The 20,634-nt window shown below is 37.9% G+C and overlaps 2 protein-coding genes and 1 non-coding gene across 31 annotated transcripts in view; 2 read left to right on the top strand and 1 right to left on the bottom strand.

Moving 5' to 3' along the window:
* Positions 1 to 19,944, top strand: part of ZNF527 (zinc finger protein 527) — a 56,111-nt gene extending 36,167 nt beyond the window's left edge. For 6 of the 28 annotated variants that reach the window (XM_081516914.1, XM_081516899.1, XM_081516906.1 and 3 more), the window contains 2 exons: positions 4,678 to 4,846; positions 9,235 to 9,921. In XM_081516914.1, the coding sequence (XP_081373040.1) occupies positions 4,678 to 4,721 (44 nt within the window). In that variant the 3' untranslated portion in view covers positions 4,722 to 4,846; positions 9,235 to 9,921. Of the gene's footprint in view, positions 1 to 4,677; positions 4,906 to 5,729; positions 9,922 to 18,351 lie in introns of those variants that run through there. The other 22 variants (XM_081516920.1, XM_081516909.1, XM_081516894.1 and 19 more) reach the window with 9 other exon arrangements.
* The window catches only part of ZNF569 (zinc finger protein 569), a 25,860-nt gene extending 5,226 nt beyond the window's left edge, over positions 1 to 20,634 (bottom strand). The window contains exons 1-5 of one of the 2 annotated variants that reach the window (XM_081516754.1): positions 20,483 to 20,634; positions 18,883 to 19,039; positions 14,432 to 14,489; positions 4,620 to 4,755; positions 4,232 to 4,327 (exon numbers count right to left, since the gene is read on the bottom strand). In XM_081516754.1, the coding sequence (XP_081372880.1) occupies positions 4,232 to 4,327; positions 4,620 to 4,755; positions 14,432 to 14,446 (247 nt within the window). In that variant the 5' untranslated portion in view covers positions 14,447 to 14,489; positions 18,883 to 19,039; positions 20,483 to 20,634. The remainder of the gene's footprint in view (positions 1 to 4,231; positions 4,328 to 4,619; positions 4,756 to 14,431; positions 14,490 to 18,882; positions 19,040 to 20,482) is intronic. The other variant, XM_081516753.1, reaches the window with a different exon arrangement.
* TRNAE-CUC (transfer RNA glutamic acid (anticodon CUC)) lies at positions 13,944 to 14,015 on the top strand. Its single transcript has one exon. It is a non-coding gene; the product is annotated as a tRNA-Glu (tRNA).

The raw sequence follows: 20,634 nt of genomic DNA, 5'->3' as shown, positions 1-20,634 counted from the left end.
TCAATAAAAATGCTTGAAAATACAAATAATAGCTCAAAGGAAAATGAGACTACAGGTTGCCAGCATAGAGGAAGACATGGGTAAGAGAAGAAAAATTAGTTTTCAATATGTATCCTTTTGTACTTTAAAAAATCTGTACTGTAAGCATGTACTACATATTTTTAAAAAATTAACCTGAACACTACAGTAATTAATAAAATGAAAGCAAACAATAGGAAGGTAAAAATAGGATAAAAGAATCAGAATATAAAAGCAGAAAAGCCTACCTAGCATGACTGAAAAGAGAGTAAGTACTGAGCAAAAAGGGGCTTTCCCAGGTGGCTGAGTGGTAACGAATCTGCCTGCCAGTGCAAGAGACACAGGTTAGATCCCTGGGTCACAAAGATCCCCTGGAGAAGGAAATGGCAACCCACTCAAGCATTCTTGCCTGGGAAATCCCATGGACAGAGGAGCCTGGCAGGCTATAGTACATGGGGTCACAATAGAGTCAGACACGACTTAGCGACTAAGAACAACTGAGCAAAAGGGAAAACAAAGTATGAGAAATTAAATATGGCCTAATTGATATATGAATTTATCTCTGATCCTATCCAAAACCACATGAAAATGAGGCAAAGAATAAAAAAGGTATAAACTAACGAAGACAAAGACTACTCTTCCATCCTAGAGAATATGTGAGGTTACTCTCTTGAGAAAGATAAGCAGAATAGCTCTACATCAAGGACACCAGGCAGAGGAATTCAGAGATAAGGAACTAGGTCAAACAGAATAAATGAAAATCTACATATCAAAGGGTAAGACTTCCAGTCCACAGTGGCTGGTTAGTTGAAAAATAGGAAAGAAAAATTAATCTCCATTTTCCTCTCTGCCAGACTGAGAATAAAGGAAATGAAAGATTCTTGTGAAACTATAATGCATGTAGTTAGAGACTTGGTAGAAAACAGTGTACTGAGCTTAAGCTTTTGAGTCACCTCAGTTTAGGGAAACAGAAAAGCTCAATTAAACAAAAGCGGTTGAGGTAGAAGGCAAGATCAGGTCTTTAAGGTACTGTCCAAGTAGAAGTGACAAATTCCAAGAGCAAGATCAAAATACCAAATGTGACAGAAAGGATCTATGCTTTTAAGATGGTAGAATGAAAAACTATCTGATCTCTTTTCCTTTATACAAACAAGAATTGAAATGTTGATGCTTCAGTGATCCTAGGTGGTGGCTATAACCCCAATTATAATGAGTTAATGTTGACAAATACAGTGAAGGGTGGAACAGGGGGAAAAGAACTCTAAGAGAAGACAATTGTTCATGCTGATTGTGGGCAGAGCAAACAGCTGACACTGTCAAAATGGACATCACACCTTGAAGGGAAGAATTAATTAACCCATGTTTACAATATGGAAATTTGGGAATGCAGACTGATTACAGGAGACTTGACATCCCTAACTGTCAAGGAAACCAGGACTGAGCAAGGAAACACTGTGAAATACTGTCTTTTTAGGAAGAAGTCTTGGGGTGAGAGTATAAGATTCAGAGTTATGAGACTTGTAGCCATAGTTCCTTTTTGGATGAGAAGAAATAAAGCTTAAACATACTTATATTCACACAACCATGCAGAATAAAAGGCTTTAGTATGAAGCACAGATGTAGTCCTGTACATCAAGAGTTGGCAAATCTTTTCTTAAATAAGGTCAGATTGCAAATATTTTAGGCTTCATGGGTCATATGGGCTTCCCTGGTGGCTCAGATGGTAAAGAGTCTGCCTGCAGTGTGGGAGACCGGGGTTTGATCCCTGGGTCAAGAAGATCCCCTGGAGAAGGAAATGGCAACCCACTTCAGTATTCTTGCCTGGAAAATCCCATGGATGGAGGAGCCTAGCAGGCTATAGTCCATGGGGTTGCAAAGAGTCAGACATGACTGAGCGACTTCACTTTCTTTCTTTCTTTCACTTTCAAGGGTCATATAGTCTTTGACATGACTATTCAACCTTGCCTCTGTAATAGGAAAGTATTAACAGTCAAAATGTAAATGACTTGGTATGAATGTATTCCAAAAAAACTTTATTTACAAAAACAAGTGGCTGGCCAACAGGTTTGTGCTCTAAATCTGAGAACTGTCTTTCCTTCCCTAACATTATACTTCTTTAAAAATCAGGTGAAAAAGGAACTATCCTCACTCAAAAATGAGAAGGTATTGAAATTAGATCTCTTAAAAAATGTAAGAGAAAAGAAAAAAAGAAACATAATATAAAGAAAGCAGACAAAAATTCAAGCTAAAGCGATTATGACACACAGAATCAAAATCTTGACTAAGTATTGCCACGAATGAAAAAACTTTGTGAAAATACCAGGTATAAATCAAGAGCTAGAAATATATCTAGAAATACAGAAAGATATTTATAGAAATATAAATGCATGAGGAAGAAACAATGAGAAAACAAAAAGGGCTAAAAAAAAATTAACCTGCAGAACCAAGAAAGAAATAAAGAGAAAAATAAAACCACTCAAAACAAAAAACACCATGCAAGTCCGGGGAATAAAAGAGACAGACTACATAAGGATTTTTAACATTTAAATTACAATAGGGTAACCTCATTTGCAAAATTAGACAGTGGATAAAGCTGAAATTTTGAAGCATTACTGGGCTTATAGGAAGTAGCCTAAATCTCCAAGAACACTGCAGTATTCTCCAACAATCTGGGCACTATACACACACAAAAAATGAACAAAACAAAACCAAGTATTAACTAAAGCCACGACTGAGGGATAGCAGAACTGAAAGCAGCCTGAAGATGGATCTGACTTGAGTACCTATGCAAAGCCTTATTAAGTAAAATATAAGGCTCTTGGGCTATCAATAAAGAAGAAAAGTTCAATTGAGGTTCCTACCATAAGCCAGGACCTTCAAAGAACTGATCCTCACTTGGAAACGCCTCTTGGTACCCACCAGAAGCACATGTAAATCATCTTCAGAAGAAAGCAACCCAATTTAGGACAAGAAGATTATCATAAATTAAGGTTTTAAAAAACTCAAATTGGAATCAGCTATCATCAAGCACACGACGAACCAAAACACATTGAGTCCTCGAAAACAGGACATTTAAACCTGAGGACTTAAAATACTGGAACTGTGACGGACAGAATACAAAAGAGCTATGTACAGTATTTTTAAAGAAGCAAAAATTAAAACGCAAATCTGAAGAAGCCACAGAAATTATTAGGAAGAATCAGAAAGATGTGAGAATTTTTTGCAAAAACAAAAAGAATTTCTAAAACTACAAAATACTTATACTAAAAGGTTTTTACAAAGGTGGATGAACTAAGCTTCTCTGGTGGCTCAGTGGTAAAGAATCCACCTGCCAGTGCAGGAGACGTGGATTCAATCCCTGGTCCAGGAAGATCCCACATGCTGCAGAGCAAATAAAGCTGTGTGGCACAATACTAATAAGCCCAAGCTCTAGAGCCCCAGAGCCACAACTGCTGAGCCCACATGCCTCAACTACTTAAGCCTGTGCACTTACAGCCTGTTCTCTGCAACAAGAGAAGCCACTGCAATAAGAAATTTGTGCACCCCAACTAGAGAGGAGCCCCTCCTCACTGCAAATAGAGAAAGCCCATGCATAGCAACAAAGAACCAGCAAAGCCAAAAATAAATAATTTTTTTAAAAGGTGGATGAGTTAAAAATAAAATAAACACAATTGAAGAGAGAGTTAATAAACTGGAAGATATATTTAAAGTAATTACTGAGAAGGCAACAGAGAGCTACAAAGGAAGAAAACAGATTTAAAAATATGGAGGAAAAAAATAAAAAGGTCTAGGATCTATCTAATATGAGTTTCAGTAGTAGAGTGTTAAGACAATGAATGAGAGCCAATATTTGATGATGCTAAGAATGCTGCAGAATTAATGGAAGACATAAATAAGATAACACAATGAGTAATTTTATACAGATTGTGAAGAATGTGAAGGAAAGCTTCTAAATCTTATGAAACCAGTGTTCCATTGACTTCAAAGCTTGACAGAGTTAGGATATTCACAGCAAAAATGTGAATTTTCAAAACAAAAAGGTTCAAAAATGACATCTTACTTATATAAAAAATTCATACCAATTGTCAGTACGGAATTCTATGGCCTTAAAAAAAAATACCTTTGTGGAGTATTTCAGAGGGATCAAGAATTTACATATTAGCTATTAAAGGGCCTTGGCCATTCCTCACTTGTATGGTTCCCTCCCACTAACCTGGACAATGTTTCTTTAACACTTCTTCCTCCATGACCCATGGTTCTTCTTCTTGCTCCAACTTGAAAATCACATCAGGTTTGGTGAATGGACATCCTGTCAAAGGGAAGGGATGTAAGATTTGGGCATAAATAGTAGGAAAAAAGATTCATTCAAGAATTGAGGCTAGCCCAAGGCCTTCTGAAGGCTAAGAAAAGCATTGTTTCTAGGGATGCTGCCCCCTGAGACATAACCATAGATGACATTTTGCTTTGAAAGCTGCAGCATGCATGTGCGCAAAGGTATCTAAAGACCAAGCTCAGTCTAACATTTGAAGGTTCCACACATTTCAGAAACACTGGGGGGAAAAGGGGAACTTTACTCCCAGGATTTGAGTTATATAGGAAACTACCCTTACCCACTGTGATTAAATTGTTATAGTTTTCTAACATCACATTCCGGTACAGGTTCCTTTGAGCTGGATCCAATTGCTGCCACTCTTCCTGAGTGAAGTCAATGGCCACATCTTTGAATGTCACCGTGTCCTGTAACAACATACTCCCACTCAATCTGAAATCATCCACCTTATATGTTGTGGACAAAATATACTGAAACTTGTTCAGGTAATACACAAAGGTAAGAGATTATAAAATAAATTTTATCTGTTTTTGTTACTGTCTGAAAGAAAAAATAATTTTAGCAATATCCTGTTCATTTTAGCAATATCAATGTTCATTCATTGATTTAGCAAGCACATATCTTTAATAACTACTGTGGGTTAAAGAGATCTTGGGTACTGATTTATACTGACTGTAAAAACTGGGAGAATATAAAAATTCACTCAAAGTTAACTGGTTTGGGAACTCACTAGAACCCTGTGATTCACTAACACATGAAAATAGGATTTGGATAGAAGCAGAAAAGGGGAGAGAATGGTATACAAACTTTGAAGCATAGTAGGGCATGCAACTGGAGATATTCACTGATTTAGCAGTTGTACATATTGTTCATTAGGTCAGAAGAAATCTAAATTGAAAATGAAGATATATTTATTGTTCATAAGCCTATAATAGGTGTCTGCAGCCATAAAAATTGCAGAGTTCACATATACTGAAAAAAGAGTGCTACAAACAGAATCCTACAAATACCAAAAGATATAGAAAAAAGATGTTAATGAAGTTTTTAAAAATGGATTTAAATTTTAGAATTTAAAAATTCTAAATCTGAATTACAACCAGAACTATGAGAAAATAGTACCAAGAAAGATTAAAGTGTCAGAAATGAGGTATGGTGACAAATTTCTTCAAAGCAGTGTGATTTGGACATAGAAATTAAATGCACTTTTCCTAGTTAAAAACCAAAATACCCGAGAAATATAAACATAGGAAAACAGCACTGGAACAAAGGGAGCTGTCCATATTTCCTACACTTTCAGGAATTTCTGTGACAGATGGGGTAAGATAAAAGGAAATCACCAGGAACAAACTCACAAAAAATGTTTCTGATTATTAATTTCTAGGTCCTAAAAGGACCCTATGAACATGAACATTCACTAAGGTTCAGAGTATGCTGTGAGAATAATGGAAATTCCTCTTTTGGAACCCTTCCTACTGAAGAGCAAGGACTTGTAAATAATCAGGCTTAAGAAACCAAAGGCAATCATGGCTAAATAAGACATCTCTCATTCAGTCCCCACTGCAAAAACAATGATTTGGCATCCATCCATGGATAAAAGTGCCCTTGTGGGAACTGTGGGATCCAGTACCATATGCAAGGGACTCAGAAGGAGTCTTGCCTACCCAAATGTTGAAAAATAAGCATAAAGACCCCAGTTCTTGCTGTAGATCCCTGAGAGGCATGTGAAATGACTCTAGCCTCTCTTGGCCACTGTTCAGGAGCCCCCAGAAAATGACTGTCTGAGACAAGCACCCAATAAAAGACAGATTTTGTGAAAGTTCAAGTCTCCACCAAAGAATTTCCAGTGCACCAATGGAGCAAAAAATACGAAAGGGTAAGAGGAACAGTTTGACTTTTACTTACATCATTCCTCCATCAAGGTAACATAGCTTAGGGCCAAGAGAAATCCTGGCCCATGATTTCATTCACTTAGGAAAGTAAGAATGTGTGAGTACCCTGCTTTCTCAGCCATATGGTATGGTGCCAAAGAGGCTCATTTTTCTCTCATCATATCCAGCATACTGAATTTTGAGCTACATGACTGAAAAGTCTGAGAGAGAGTGGATAACATTCTCAGAGGACATTACAGAGAAGCAGATCGTACTAACTGTGCTAAGGACACCATCAAGAAGAAAAAGAGGAGTCTAATAAATAAAATGAAAGAAGGGGCATGTGATATCTGAAAGATACCACAGATACAATGACCATGAGAGACTATTATGAACAGTTACATGGTAACAAAGTGGATAACCTAGAACAAATGGATAAATTCCTAGAAACATACAACCTACCAAGATTGAACCATGAAATAGATCAGAACGGATATAATGAGTAAGGAGCTGAATCAGTAATTAAAATCTTCCAATAAAGAAAATCCTCCTCTCCCTCCAAAAAAGAAAAGCCAAAAACTAGATGGCTTCCCTGATGAGTTTTACCAATCATTTATAGATAAATAGATGCCAATCTTTCTCAAACTTTCACACAAAAAAATAAGTTTAACTGAAAGGAACACTCTCAAGCTCATTTTACAAGACCAACATTACCCTGATACCAAAGGGAGATAGGACACTGCAAAGAAAAGAAAACTATAGGCCAGTGTCCCTAATGAATGTAGATGCGGAAATTTTCAACAAAATATAGGCAAAGTAAATTCAACAGCATGTTAAAACACCATGATCAAGAAGGATTTAATCCTGGGATGCAAGGATAGCTCAACATATGCAAATCTATACATGTGATATATTAATAGAAAGACAGAAATTATGTGATCATTTCAACAGAGGCAGAAAAAGCATTTGACAAAATACAATATCCTTTTGTGATAAAAACTCTCAACAAATTGAGTATAGAAGGAATGTAGCTCAACATAAATCAGGCAATATATGATAAGCCAACAACTAACATCATACCCAATGGTAAAAGGTTGAAAACTTTTCCTTTAAGACCAGAACAAGGGCAAAGTACTCTCATCAATCCTATTCAATATAGTATGAGTAATCCTAACCAGAGAAGTCAGGAAAGGAAAAAAAAATACATCCAAATAGGAAAGAAAGAAGAAAATCTTTTTAAAATGATGTGATCTTATATGCAGAAAATCCTAAAATCACCACCAAAAAACTGTTAGAACAAATCAACAAATTCAGTAAAGTTGCAGGATACAAAATCAATAGACAGAAATCAGCTCTGTTTGTATACACTAACACAAAATATCTGAATAAGAAATAAAACAATCCCATTCACACTAGTGAACAGGAGAGACATAAGAGATGCAAGTTCGATCCCTGGGTCAGGAAGATCCCCTGGAGGAGGAAATGCCACCCACTCCAGTATTCTTGCCTAGAAAATCCCATGGACAGAGGAGCCTGATAGGCTACAGTCCATGGGGTCAGAAAGAGTCAAACATGACTTGACACGCACACATGCATGCATTCACAAAAGTATCAGAAACAACAAAAATACTTAGCAATAAATTTAACCAAGGAGGCGAAAGAAACTGAAGAGAATACAAATAAGTGTAAAGATATTCCATGGTCATGGATCAAAAGAATTAATATTGTTGGGGCTCCCCTGGTGGCTCCATCATAAAGAATCCACCTGCCAATACAGGAGACATGGGTTCTGTCCCTGATCCAGGAAGACCCCACATGCCGTGCCTCACAGTAACTAAACCCATGTTCCACAACTATTAAGCCTGTGCTCTAGAGCCCAGGAGTTGCAACTGTTGAGCCCATGTGCCACAACTAATGAAGCCTGCATACTCTAGAGCCTGTGCTTTGCAACAAGAGAAACCACTGCAATGAGAAGCTCACACACTGCAACTAGAGAGAAGCCCCCACTTGCCATAACTAGAGAAAAGCCGACACAGCAACAAAGACCTGGCACAGCCAAAAATTAATTTCAGAAATTATTAAAAAAAGAATAAAAGAACGAATACTGACCACCTTACCTGCCTCCTGAGAAACCTGTATGCAGGTCAAAAAGCAACAGTTAGAATCAGACATGGAACAATGAACTGGTTCAAAATTGGGGAAGGAGTACATCAAGGCTGTATATTGTCACCCTGCTTATTTAACTTATATGAAGAGTACATCATGTGAAATGCTGGGCTGGATGAAGCTCAAGCTGGAATCAAGATTGCTGGGAAAAATATAAACAACCTCAGATATGCAAATGACACCACCTTTATGGTAGAAAGTGAAGAGGCACTAAAGAGCCCCTTGATGAAAATGAAAGAGGAGAGTGAAAAAGATGGCTTAAAACTCAACATTCAAAAAACAAAGCTCATGGCATCTGATCCCATCACTACATGCCAAATAGATGAGAAAATAGTGGAACAGTGACAGACTTTATTTTCTTGGGCTCCAAAATCACTGCAGACAGTGACTGCAGCCATGAAATTAAAAGACGCTTGCTACTTGGAAGAAAAGCTACTGACCAACCTAGAGAGTGTATTAAAAAGCAGAGACAGGGTATTAAAAAGCAGAGACCAAAAAGTAGATGAATGCATACAGGAGAGGTAATACATACATATACAACGGAATATTACTCTGCCATGAGAAAGATGGGATCCTGCAATTGGCAACCCCATGGATAGACATATCAGGGCATTATGCTTAGCAAAATAAGTCAGGTGAAGAAAGAAAACACTATGATATCCCTTATATGTAGAATCTTGAAAAGTCAAAATTATAGAAATAGAGAATGGAATGGTGGTTGCCAGGGGCTGGGAGGTGGGGGTAATGGGAAGATGCTGGTCAACATGTAGAAGAATGAAATAGAAGAATCCTGGTTCCTTATCCCTTAGAGATACAGGACAAGTGTTTTCATTTTGTTTTGTTTTGTTTAAGGTACCTAATTCCTACAAAGACAAAATTCTGTCCTGTTTAAGCAACTGATATGTATGATTTCTGTTGGAGACAATCAATAATACTAGGTAAATCTATTAAGACAGATAAATGCTCATGCCAGAAAGAGAACTTTTCAAGGTGCTATTTTTGTGGCAGCCAAGGAAATATGCTCCTAGATCCCCTTCAGGAGAACCAGCTATGGGACGCGTCATCGATGAACAATCTTCAGCTGCTCTATCTTTAGTTCTACTACTGCATTCATGCTGAGACCATCCTATTCTCAAGCCACTACTGGCTATTTTTCCAGCTTAAGATTAAGTATGGTTAGGGTATTAGGCCCTGAACCATGATCTTAAATTCTGTCTTTCCTGATCTAAGTTCCTTATGCTAGTTTTAAAATTTCCATGTGGAAATGTTTTCTTTCTGAAGTTTTATTATTAACTTCCTATGTAATTGCATTGTGGAATATATCCAGTTTGTACTTCGAAATTTATTGGATTTTATTTGGGCCTAACATATGGTCAGTCTTAGCTTTTCCATATCTAAAAAGGGGATATTAATTGTTTCCAGGCTATAAGCTATGACAGTCAATTAGCTCTATCAAATTATTATTGGTAGTTATGTTCATTTTGTTGTCTATGTGTCTATCATGAGCTAAGACAGATCAATAAAAGTTTCCTACTGATATGTTTCTTACTTTTCACAGTATTCCTTACAATAAATTTTCTGCAGTTTGATGCAGAAGTAGTCTTAACCATTTATCTTTATTATCTAATGCACTAATTGGCATTTTAAAGAAATGTTCTTTTTGTTTGTTTAAAGCTTACTGTCTTAGATAAATGGATAGAACATATGGTACACAGTCAATGGAATACTACTCATCCATAAAAAAGAACAAAATAATGCCACTTGTACCACCATGGATGCAACTAGAGATTATCATACTAAGTCAGAAAAAGAAAGACAAATACCGTATGATGTCACTTATACACGGAATCTAAAATATGGCACAAATGAACTTATCTACAAAACAGAAACAGACTCACAGATAGAGAACAGACCTGTGGTTGTCAAGGGGTAGCAGGGGAGGAAGAGGGATGGACAAAGAGTTTGGGGATAGCAGATGCAAACTATTACACTTAGAATGGATAAACAAGGTCCTACTATATACAGCACAGGAAACTTTATCTAATCTCCTAGGATAAACTATAATGGAAAAGAATATTTAAAAAATATTCTATATGAAGAAGGAAATGGCAACCCAATCCAGTATTCTTGCCTGGAAAATTTCGTGGACAGAGGAGCCCAGAGGGCTATAGTGTCCATAGGGTCGCAGAGTCAGACATTTCTGAGCATGCACACACAGTGTCTCATGTATGGAGTTTTCATCCAAAGAGAACCTAGGACTTGGAGTTCCAAAAACTCATTAAGAAAACAAAAACATTTAAAAAAAGAATGTATATATGTGTATAACTGAGTCTAAAGCAGAAATAAGCACAACACTAAATCAACTATATTTCAATTAAAAAAATAAAGCTTATATTTTGAATGTTGTATTACCTTACATTAACAAATAGCCTTTATCTTAAAAAAAAAAAAAAAACAACTGGATGATATGGCTTTCCTCAAACAATATTTAAAATTTCTCTGGGTCAAAAGCCTCCTATCTATAAATGAAAATGTTGGAATAGATACTGTCTTTTTCTCTTTTAAGAGTTAATCATTCTCAATAGAAAAAGGAACAGTTAGGAAAATGACGAGATTCTGTCATGAATCCTGGATTTTATGACAGACTATAAAAATAGCCTTTTTTAACAGAAAATTCTGCTTTTCTCATTATCAGGTTTATTTACTACTTAGAATCCAGTTAGTAGTTTGCCATTAATAGTTCACTATTTCAGGTAACATATACCTATTCCATATTAGGTTTGTGAGAAGTAATATAATATTCAGCAGTTTTTGCCATTAACTTTCTTACCTTTCTTCATAACAACACTAACCCTTTTTTTCCAAAAATGGAACTGTAGCGTATGTTTTGATTCATAACTCTTCTACAACACCTAGGTACAATGTATCAACAAGTTCATTTGATTCAGTCTCTGCAATACCACCGAAATCTAAGCTCTTCTATTTCTTCTATATGTTAATGTAGTAGAACCAGAGAATTAAACAATTGAAACTTTTTTTTTTGTTTTTTGATAGCTCAGAGACTATTTGAGGTCTCATAGTAGTTGAGGTTTTCATTATGAATATTAATTGCCACTAAAGAGAATGCAAAATAACTCATATTTGAGCCCTAGAGTTATAGTTTTTTATTCAGTAAGTTACTGAGTTACTAGATATGCCCAGCACTGGTTTAGAGCCCAAGGATATAGCTGGAAGATAGACATAAGTTCTTGTCCTCCTGGAACTTACACACTAGTTGAGGGAAATAAATGAAAACATAAACAAATAAGAAAGACAGACTCTTTATGAAGACTATATAAGGTAATCCATGTAAAACTTTGATTAACAATAGATATTATTATTTATAGTTTTTATTGGGCATTTGTTCTTTTTTATTTTTTCAATTGTGGATTTTTTTTCATGTCTTATATGCAGTTTTCTATTGGATTTTAATTTAGTTTGTAAATATTTAAATACCAGGTTTGGTCTGCCATATATATTACTAAAATTGTTGTTAGGTTTTGCAAATTTACTTTATTTATGGTGATTGTATCAACAGGAGAATGTAATTTTTATGTACTCAAATTTAGTTGAGCGTCTGTTTTATTACCTTTGAGTTTGATATTATACCAAAAAACAAGCTAGTGACCATAGAAAATACACTCAAGATGCTGTTGTCTTGGAGTAAGTGAGAACTCTCATACACAATTAAGAGTATAATTTTGGACAACGACTTTGGAAAACTCTTTGGCAGTATCAATAAAAGGTAATCTTACACATAATTTATGACTCAGCAATTCTACTTTGGTAGAAGGAGATATGCACATATGTGCAACAAAAATGTCGGAGAAGGCAATGGCACCCCACTCCAGTACTCTTGCCTGGACGGACGAGCCTGGTAGGCTACAGTCCATGGGGTCGCTAAGAGTCGGACACGACTGAGCGACTTCACTTTCCCTTTTCCCTTTCATGCACTGGAGAAGGAAATGGCAACCCACTCCAGTATTCTTGCCTGGAGAATCCTAGGGACGGCGGAGCCTGGTGAGCTGCCATCTATGGGGTCACACAGAGTCGGACATGACTGAAGTGACTTAGCAGCAGCAGCAGCAACAAAAATGTAATAGAAAGTTCACAGGAACAATATTTTAATTGTTCCCAAATAAAAATTACCAAAATGCCAATCAATAATAGAAAGGATATATAAAATTATGGTTTATTCATATAATTGAATAATATATAGTAATAAAGTTGAGTGAACTACAGCTTACATCCAGCAATTCAACATAAATCTGACAAAATATTAAACAAAAGAAGTCAGACACCAAGTACATAGGTTACATAAAAGTTTAAAAATATGCAGAAATAATCTATAGTGATATAAGCTAAACAGTGGTTACCCCTGGAGTAGGGGTAATAACTTGGAAACGTGCAGAAGTCCAATGGGTGTTAGGGTAATATTCTATTTCTTGATCCAGTGCTTATGCTGGCTACACATGTGTGCTCACTTTGAAAATTAACTGAGGGAAAAACTAGACATACAGAGAAGCTGTGAGATAGGGGCACCTGGTCAAAGAAAGATATGTTTCAGTAAAGCAAAGCTTTGAGCTGAGAGTGAAAAGGCAGTAAATTGAAATATGTTCAGTAGCTAAGAGTATAGGGTAAAATCTGAAAGAGAAAGATTCCAAAGCAAGTTTGAAGAAAAATGATGACGTTCTGAGGAAATGTCCTTGAAGAGGAAACAGACATTACTTACTCTAAGAGTAAAATGAAGAAATAAGGAACTATGGATTCATTACAGCCACATTCACAAAAACCAGGTATACCAGGCATTGTTCTAGGGTCTGTAGATACAGCAGTAAACCAAATAAAACTTATATTCTGTTCACATTCTAGTGGATTGAAAGTATAAGAATTTACCATAAATGATTACTTTAGATTGTGGCCAAATCGCAGCAAACATACATGGAAATATAGGGTCATTTGAAAGGCACATCCCATCTATTTCTTCAGATAGTCTGTTTTTTATTTTTAAATGAGGTATGACATACATAGAATAATGTGGTAAAATGCACTAATCTTAAATGTACACACTGAGACATTTTTATACATTTACATATTTGTGTACCCATCACTCAGGTCAAAATATAGAACATTTTCAGCATACTAGAAGATTCCCTCATATCCGTCCCAGTAAATACCTGCTCAGTAACCACTATTCTCTAACACTGAGACTAGTTTTCTCAGTTTTCAAACTTCATATAAATGGTACCACACAGAATGTACTCTTATCTGGCTTCTCTCACATCACACATTTGTGAGATTATCCATATTGTTGTAAATTGCAGTAATCTGTTTTGGTGTGTGTGTGTACACTATCCCACTTCGTGAAGAGAGAGAGAGAATGTGTGTGTGTGTGTGTGTGTACTATCCCACTGCATGAAATACTATCTCTTTTTCTGTTGATGTTGATTTGCGTTATTTCCAATGCTGGGATATATTTTAACATATATTCTTTGCTTTATCCTTGATCAAAACAGACCACCTCCCTGGTGGTCTAGTGGTTAGGATTCAGCACTCTCACTGCTGTGGCCTGGGTTCAATCCCTGGTCAGGGAACTGAGATTCTGCAAGCCATGGAGCACAGCCAGGATTTTTTTTTAATTATTAAAAAAAAAACCCAGACTATCAGAAAAGCTGTTTTACCAACTACAGAAAGTCTCCATATATATATTATAATATATTCATTGACTTAGGTGCCAATGAAAAACTTCCTTAAATATATAATGAATTTCTGTTCTTATTTACCTATAGTAATGAAATTCAAAACTGAAGCCCAACTTTAATCTCTCTAAATGAATACATTTCTGCATAATCATATTTTAACTTTCCTGGTCTTAATCTTCCAACTCTGTTTCCTCTGAAAATACATTTTATCTCTATAGGATTTTCCAGTTTAGTGTATGGATTACTACAGTTCCCTTAAACTGCTCTGTAAAATAAGGCAGGGAACAAATATGCTATTTAAAATTTACCTGGAATTCATTCATTTCCTCTTCTTTCTGGGAATGGACTGTGCCTGAGAAGGCAGAGCTGAAAAAGAGAATAAAAGCCATTAGACAAGCTTTGCTTTGTGGTTTGAGAAACCTGTACTCACAAGGTAGATTAAAGGTCACTCTATAGCAAAATGATACTTGGAGCCATCAGGAAGGCCAAGAGTATACATTCCCCAAAGATGCTGATAGGTATAAAGATGACTACTACATCATGGAGAGCTTAAGCACATTCGGTGAACAAGAATAGGAGTGCATACGTAGGAGATGCCCCATGAACTTATCAATAGCTCTGTATCAGAGAAGGGGCTTCCCAGGCGGCACTAGTGGTAAAGAACCTGCCTGCCAATCAAAGAGATGTAAGAGACTCAGGTTCTATCCCTGGATCAGGATAGTCCCCTGGAATAGGGCATGGCAACGTACTCCAGTGTTCTTGCCTGAAGAATCTCATGGACAGAGGTGGCTGGCAGCCGATGGTCCATAGGGTCGCAAATAGGTGGACATGGCTGAAGCAACTTAGCAGGCATGCATGGATACACAAGCATACTTTACATCAGCTACTACAATTATTGACTTAAATATTTACACAGAAAACAACAAATTCTTATAAATGCAACCTGGATCTTAAAGTAATCAGAATTGATGACAGAAATTTTTTCCTTAGGAATATATTCCAGCTAATAAATGAAGAAAGAATGATAGGATTTGAATATCACCATTTTGTAATCCCTACTGAAATATAGCTAACAATATTCCATATTTTCTAAAATAAGTATGGTGATAAAAAGAGGGATTGTCCTATTTTGAACATTTGGCAACTAAAGGGAAAAATATCCTTGTCTTTCCACCTTACTTCCTCTAGCATTTCAACTCAACCACTTTTCACCACCATCAGGAACTTCCATTCCTTCATTCTACAATTTTCCATTTTCCCTCACCCCCTTCCTTCCCACCACTTTTCTACTTCAGTTCAGTTCAGTTCAGTCGCTCAGTCGTGTCCGACTCTTTGTGACTCCATGAATCGCAGCACACCAGGCCTCCCTGTCCATCACCAACTCCCAGAGTTTACCCAAACCCATGTCCATCGAGTCGGTGATGCCATCCAACCATCTCATCCTCTGTCATCCCCTTCTCCTCCTGCCCCCAATCCTACCCAGCATTAGGGTCTTTTCCAATGAGTCAACTCTTCACATGAGGTGGCCAAAGTATTGGGGTTTCAGCTTCAACACCAGTCCTTCCAATGAACGTCCAGGACTGATCTCCTTTAGGATGGACTGGTTGGATCTTCTTGCAGTCTAAGGGACTCTCAAGAGTCTTCTCCAACACCACAGTTCAAAAGCATCAATTCTTCGGCGCTCAGCTTTCTTCACCGTCCAACTCTCACATCCATACATGACCACTGGAAAAACCACAGCCTTGACTAGACAGACTTTTGTTGGCAAAGTAATGTCTCTGCTTTTAAATATGCTATCTAGGTTGGTCATAACCTTCCTTCCAAAGAGTAGGCGTCTTTTAATTTCATGGCTGCAATCACCATCTGCAGTGATTTTGGAGCCAAAAAAAATTAAGTCTGACACTATTCCACTGGATCATCAAAAAAGCAAGAGAGTTCCAGAAAAACATCTACTTCTGCTTTATTGACTATGCCAAAACTTTTGACTGTGTGGATCACAATAAACTGTGGGAAATTCTGAAAGAGATGGGAATACCAGACCATCTGACCTGTCTCTTGAGAAACCTGTATGCAGGTCAGGAAGCAACAGTTAGAACTGGACATGGAAGAACAGACTGGTTCCAAATAGGAAAAGGAGTCCATCAAGGCTGTATATTGTCACCCTGCTGATTTAACTTATATGCAGAGTACATCATGAGAAACGCTGGGCTGGAAGAAACACAAGCTGGAATTACGATTGCTGGGAGAAATATCAATAACCTCAGATATGCAGATGACACCACCCTTATGGCAGAAAGTGAAGAAGAATTAAAGAGCCTCTTGATGAAATTTAAAGAGGAGAGTGAAAAAGTTGGCTTAAAACTCAACGTTCAGAAAACTAAGATCATGGCATCTGGTCCCATCACTTCATGGGAAGTAGATGGGGAAACAGTGGAAACTTTTCTAGTTACCTGGCCTTGAAGCCACAGTCAATTAGTATAATTAATTCTTGCTAACTTAAGACTCCCTTAAGACTCCCAAGATTCTTGCCCCTTTCTCTCACATCATTCCTTCTTACTTCATGAAACCAACAACTCTGGTTAAATTTTACTCTCCCTTCCCTTATCTGTGGCGACAACCATGCATATGAACAGTGCAGGAGGAAAAAATCAAACAACCACATGGAATAGGCTCAATTTAAATTCATGAAAACTAACAGCAAGTGGGTCTTCAATGCTGTCTGGAAATCATATTTCTCTACTCTATTTTCTGTCCCACTCTCATAAGTGATTATTTTATTCTTTTTCTTTATCCTCAAACCCTAACATTTGTTCTTCCATTTAAGGACATGTCTGTAGCATTTCTCCCCTTTCCTCCTTTATCAAGTTCCTCTCTCTGTTGAATCATTTCACTCAGTATATAAACAGGGTTATTATTTACCTCTTAACTCCACCTACCACTCCATTTCACTCCTTCCATTAAGGGAAAAAACTTCAAGTATTGTTTATACTTGTTATCACCAATTTTTCTTGTCCAGCTTTCTCTATAGCTCCTTACTCCACTGAAACTGCTTTGCAGGGTGACCAACAATTTTCATGTTGCTGAATTCAACGTTACTTTCTCAGTCCTCTTTTGCTTGGGCTATCAGCAGCATCTGACACAATTTTCATTAAAACACATTCTTCCCTCGGTTTCCAGGATATAACCAAGTTCTCTCTCAATCATTCTAGCTGGTCCCTTTCAGTCTCTTTTGCTGATTCCTCCTCATTTCCCAGACTTTGTCATGTTGAAGTGACCCAAAGATTAGTCCTTTACCTCTATCATTTTCCATCTACCCTACCAAGTGATCTCATCCAGTCTGGTTGTAAATATCACCTAAAAGGGGCTTCCCAGGTGGTGTAGTGCCTGGGAATCTGCCTGCCAATGCAGGAGCAGCAGGAGATGTGGGTTTGATCCCTGGGTCAGGAATATCCCCCGAAGTAGGAAATGGCAACTCACTCCAGTATTCTTGCCTGGAAAATTCCATGGACAGAGAAGTCTGGTGGGTTATAGTCCACGGGGTCACAAAGAGTTGGAGATGACTGAGCACACATGTATGCACGTGCGCATCACCTACATGCTAATAACTGCCAACTGTATGTCTCCAATCTGAGACCTTTCTTTAGAACTGTAGACTTATATATCCCACTGCCAACTTAATATTTCCACCTGAATACCCATGGGCCCCTCATACTTCATATATAATATTCCAAACTGAAATCTCACTATTTCCCTATCCCCCAGGTTTTTCATACCTTCTTTCCCTTTTCAGGTAATAACTCCAATCTTCAAGTTGCTCAGATTAAAAAATACTGTGTCATCCTGTCACACTTACACACCACATCAGTTCTATCAGCAAACTGCCATACATGACTACTTCTCACCATGTTTACTACTCTTGACCAGGTCACCAACATCTTTTCCCTAGATTAATGCAATAGTTTCCTAATCAGTCTCTCCACTTCTTCCCTTGTCCTTGCCCTCTTCCCCTAATCCTCTCATCAGACCAACCAGAGCAATCCTCTTAAATCATAAGCAGATAATATCACACACATGTTCAAAACTCTTCCACAGCTTCCCACCTCATTCTGTGTAAAAGTCAAGATCATTAACATGGCCCACAAGGACCAACCTGATCTGGCCTCCAGACTTCCAATTAACTTTCTTCTCTTATCTCTCACTACTCTCCCTCTTATCTGCTCTATTTCAGCCACCCTAGCCTCTTGGTATGGCGAAGGAAATGGACACCCACTCCAGTACTCTTGCCTGGAAAATCCCATGGACGGAGGAGCCTGGTAGGCTACAGTCCATGGGGTCGCGAAGGGTCGGACACGACTGAGCGATTTCACTTTCATGCATTGGAGAAGGAAATGGCAACCCACTCCAGTGTTCTTGCCTGGAGAATCCCAGGGACGGCAGAGCCTGGTGGGCTGCTGTCTATGGGGTCGCACAGAGTCAGACATGACTGAAGTGACTTAGCAGCAACAGCAGCAGCCTCTTGGTAACAGGCATATTTCCACCTGGGCTTTTCTAACTGGTGTTCCCTCTTCCCTTAATTATATGCATGTGCTGTGCATAATTAGCTCCTAATTTCCTTCATATCTTTATTATTACATCTTCAGGATGCATTTCTAGCTATCCCATCTAAAACTCCAAGTCCTATCCCTGATTCTATATATTCTCCTTCTTTACTTCTTAGAATTTTTCACTATGTAATGTATGTTATATTAAACTTACTTACCTCACTTATTATCTGACCCACAACAATTTAAGTACCATGATAGCAGTCTGTCTACTTTGTTCAATGCTATATCCCAAGCATCTTTTAACTCCTGTCACACGCAGCATTCAATAAATGGTGAGTAGATGAATGAATAAATCCATAATACCTGAAGAACCTGGAAAAGAAATTTGAAAATAGAACTGCTTTAGAAAAATAATTTAAAAAACACATAATTCACAAAAAATTATTTTTAAAATGGTTGACTTCAATAGTAATCATATAACTGCAAATTAAAGGAATTATTACATCTATGAGGTTAACAAAGATTACTAATATTAATGATAACCATTGTTATCAAGGGTGTACAAATATAGGCAATCTAACACTATGCTCATAATACTGTAGATTAGATGGAACCTTACCAGAGAATAATTGGATAGAATTAGGGAGTCTCTGGACTTCCCAGGTGGTGCTAGTGATAAAGAATCCACCAGCCAATGCAGGCAGTGCTAAGAGACACAGGTTCAATCCCTGGGTTGGGAAGACCCGCTGGAGGAGGGCATGGTAACCCACTTCAGTATTCTTGCCTGGAGAATCCATGGACAGAGGAACCTGGCCGGCTGCAGTCCAAAGGATTGCACAGAGTCAGGAAATGACTGAAGCAACTTAGCACAAACGCAGGTAGTCTTAAATAAGTACATACACTTCAACTGATCAGTTCCACTTCTAAGAGCCTGCCCCTTGTCCCCCGAAAATTAATAAAGTGCATCATAACATGTGCCAAACAGTTGCTAATAAACACATTCTTTACAATGGCAAGAAGTTGAAAAGAACCAAACTACCCACCAACAAGAGTAAATGCATTAACATATATACCATTAAAAACCTGTTAAATGATAACATAGATAGATGTGTAATTGTTTAAATGTAAAAATATTAATTGCACATTGTTAAATGCCATAGGTAGACTACACAATTGTATGTACAGTGTGATTCCAACTTTCAAGCTACTGTGCATATATATATAATATATTCACGGGGAATGAAAAGATGGGAAATAAATTTTGATAGTGGCTGGCAGAAGTATGAATGATTCTTGTTTTCTTGGAGCTTTTCTGTATTTTGTGAATGGGGGCTGGGAGTGGGAGGCAAGGAGCATGAAGTTACTAAGCACACAAAATGTGGTGAATACACGAAAATAAAATTTGAAATACTAAAACAACGTGTTGGGGCTACTGAGGTCTAATAGAAAAACATATTTACTATACCATAACCAAAGAAACGAAGCACTGGTACAAATAGTCTCACAAATCACACACAGGCTTCGTAGATCGAAGCCACATTCATACGGAAATAGAAAAGGAAAAAACACCTCCACAAAATCCGCCTACACACACGACTCCACGGCCACATGAGTCACGGACAAATGTCTGGAAAATAAAGTCCTATCGAGTCACACGCTCAGTTTTTCACCCTCCATTCCCACGGCCTCAGGGAACCCGCCGCCCCTGCCCGGCGCCCTCCTCCAACAACCCAGGCACCGGGTGGGCCGCAGGCCCCTGCTCAACCCAGCACAAAGAGTCCCGGTCTCTGAGCTCGCGGCTTCCCGAAGACTCACCAGCGAGCCCGCAGACACAGGGCCCAGTTCCACACCTCAGCACCGCCCGAGTGTCACAGCCGGTGCGGCCCGAGTGAGGGGTGCCACTCAGGTCAGCGCCGACTGTGGCGGTGGGCAGCACCAGCCCAGGTCCGTTAGATGCAGCTAACTCT

The sequence above is a fragment of the Giraffa tippelskirchi genome, chromosome 7, assembly GCF_054371585.1.
Source record: "Giraffa tippelskirchi isolate mGirTip1 chromosome 7, T2T-mGirTip1v1.2.pri, whole genome shotgun sequence".
Taxonomy (NCBI): domain Eukaryota; kingdom Metazoa; phylum Chordata; class Mammalia; order Artiodactyla; family Giraffidae; genus Giraffa; species Giraffa tippelskirchi.
Note: the sequence above shows the minus strand (reverse complement) of the source record. Positions and strands in the feature narration are given on the sequence as shown.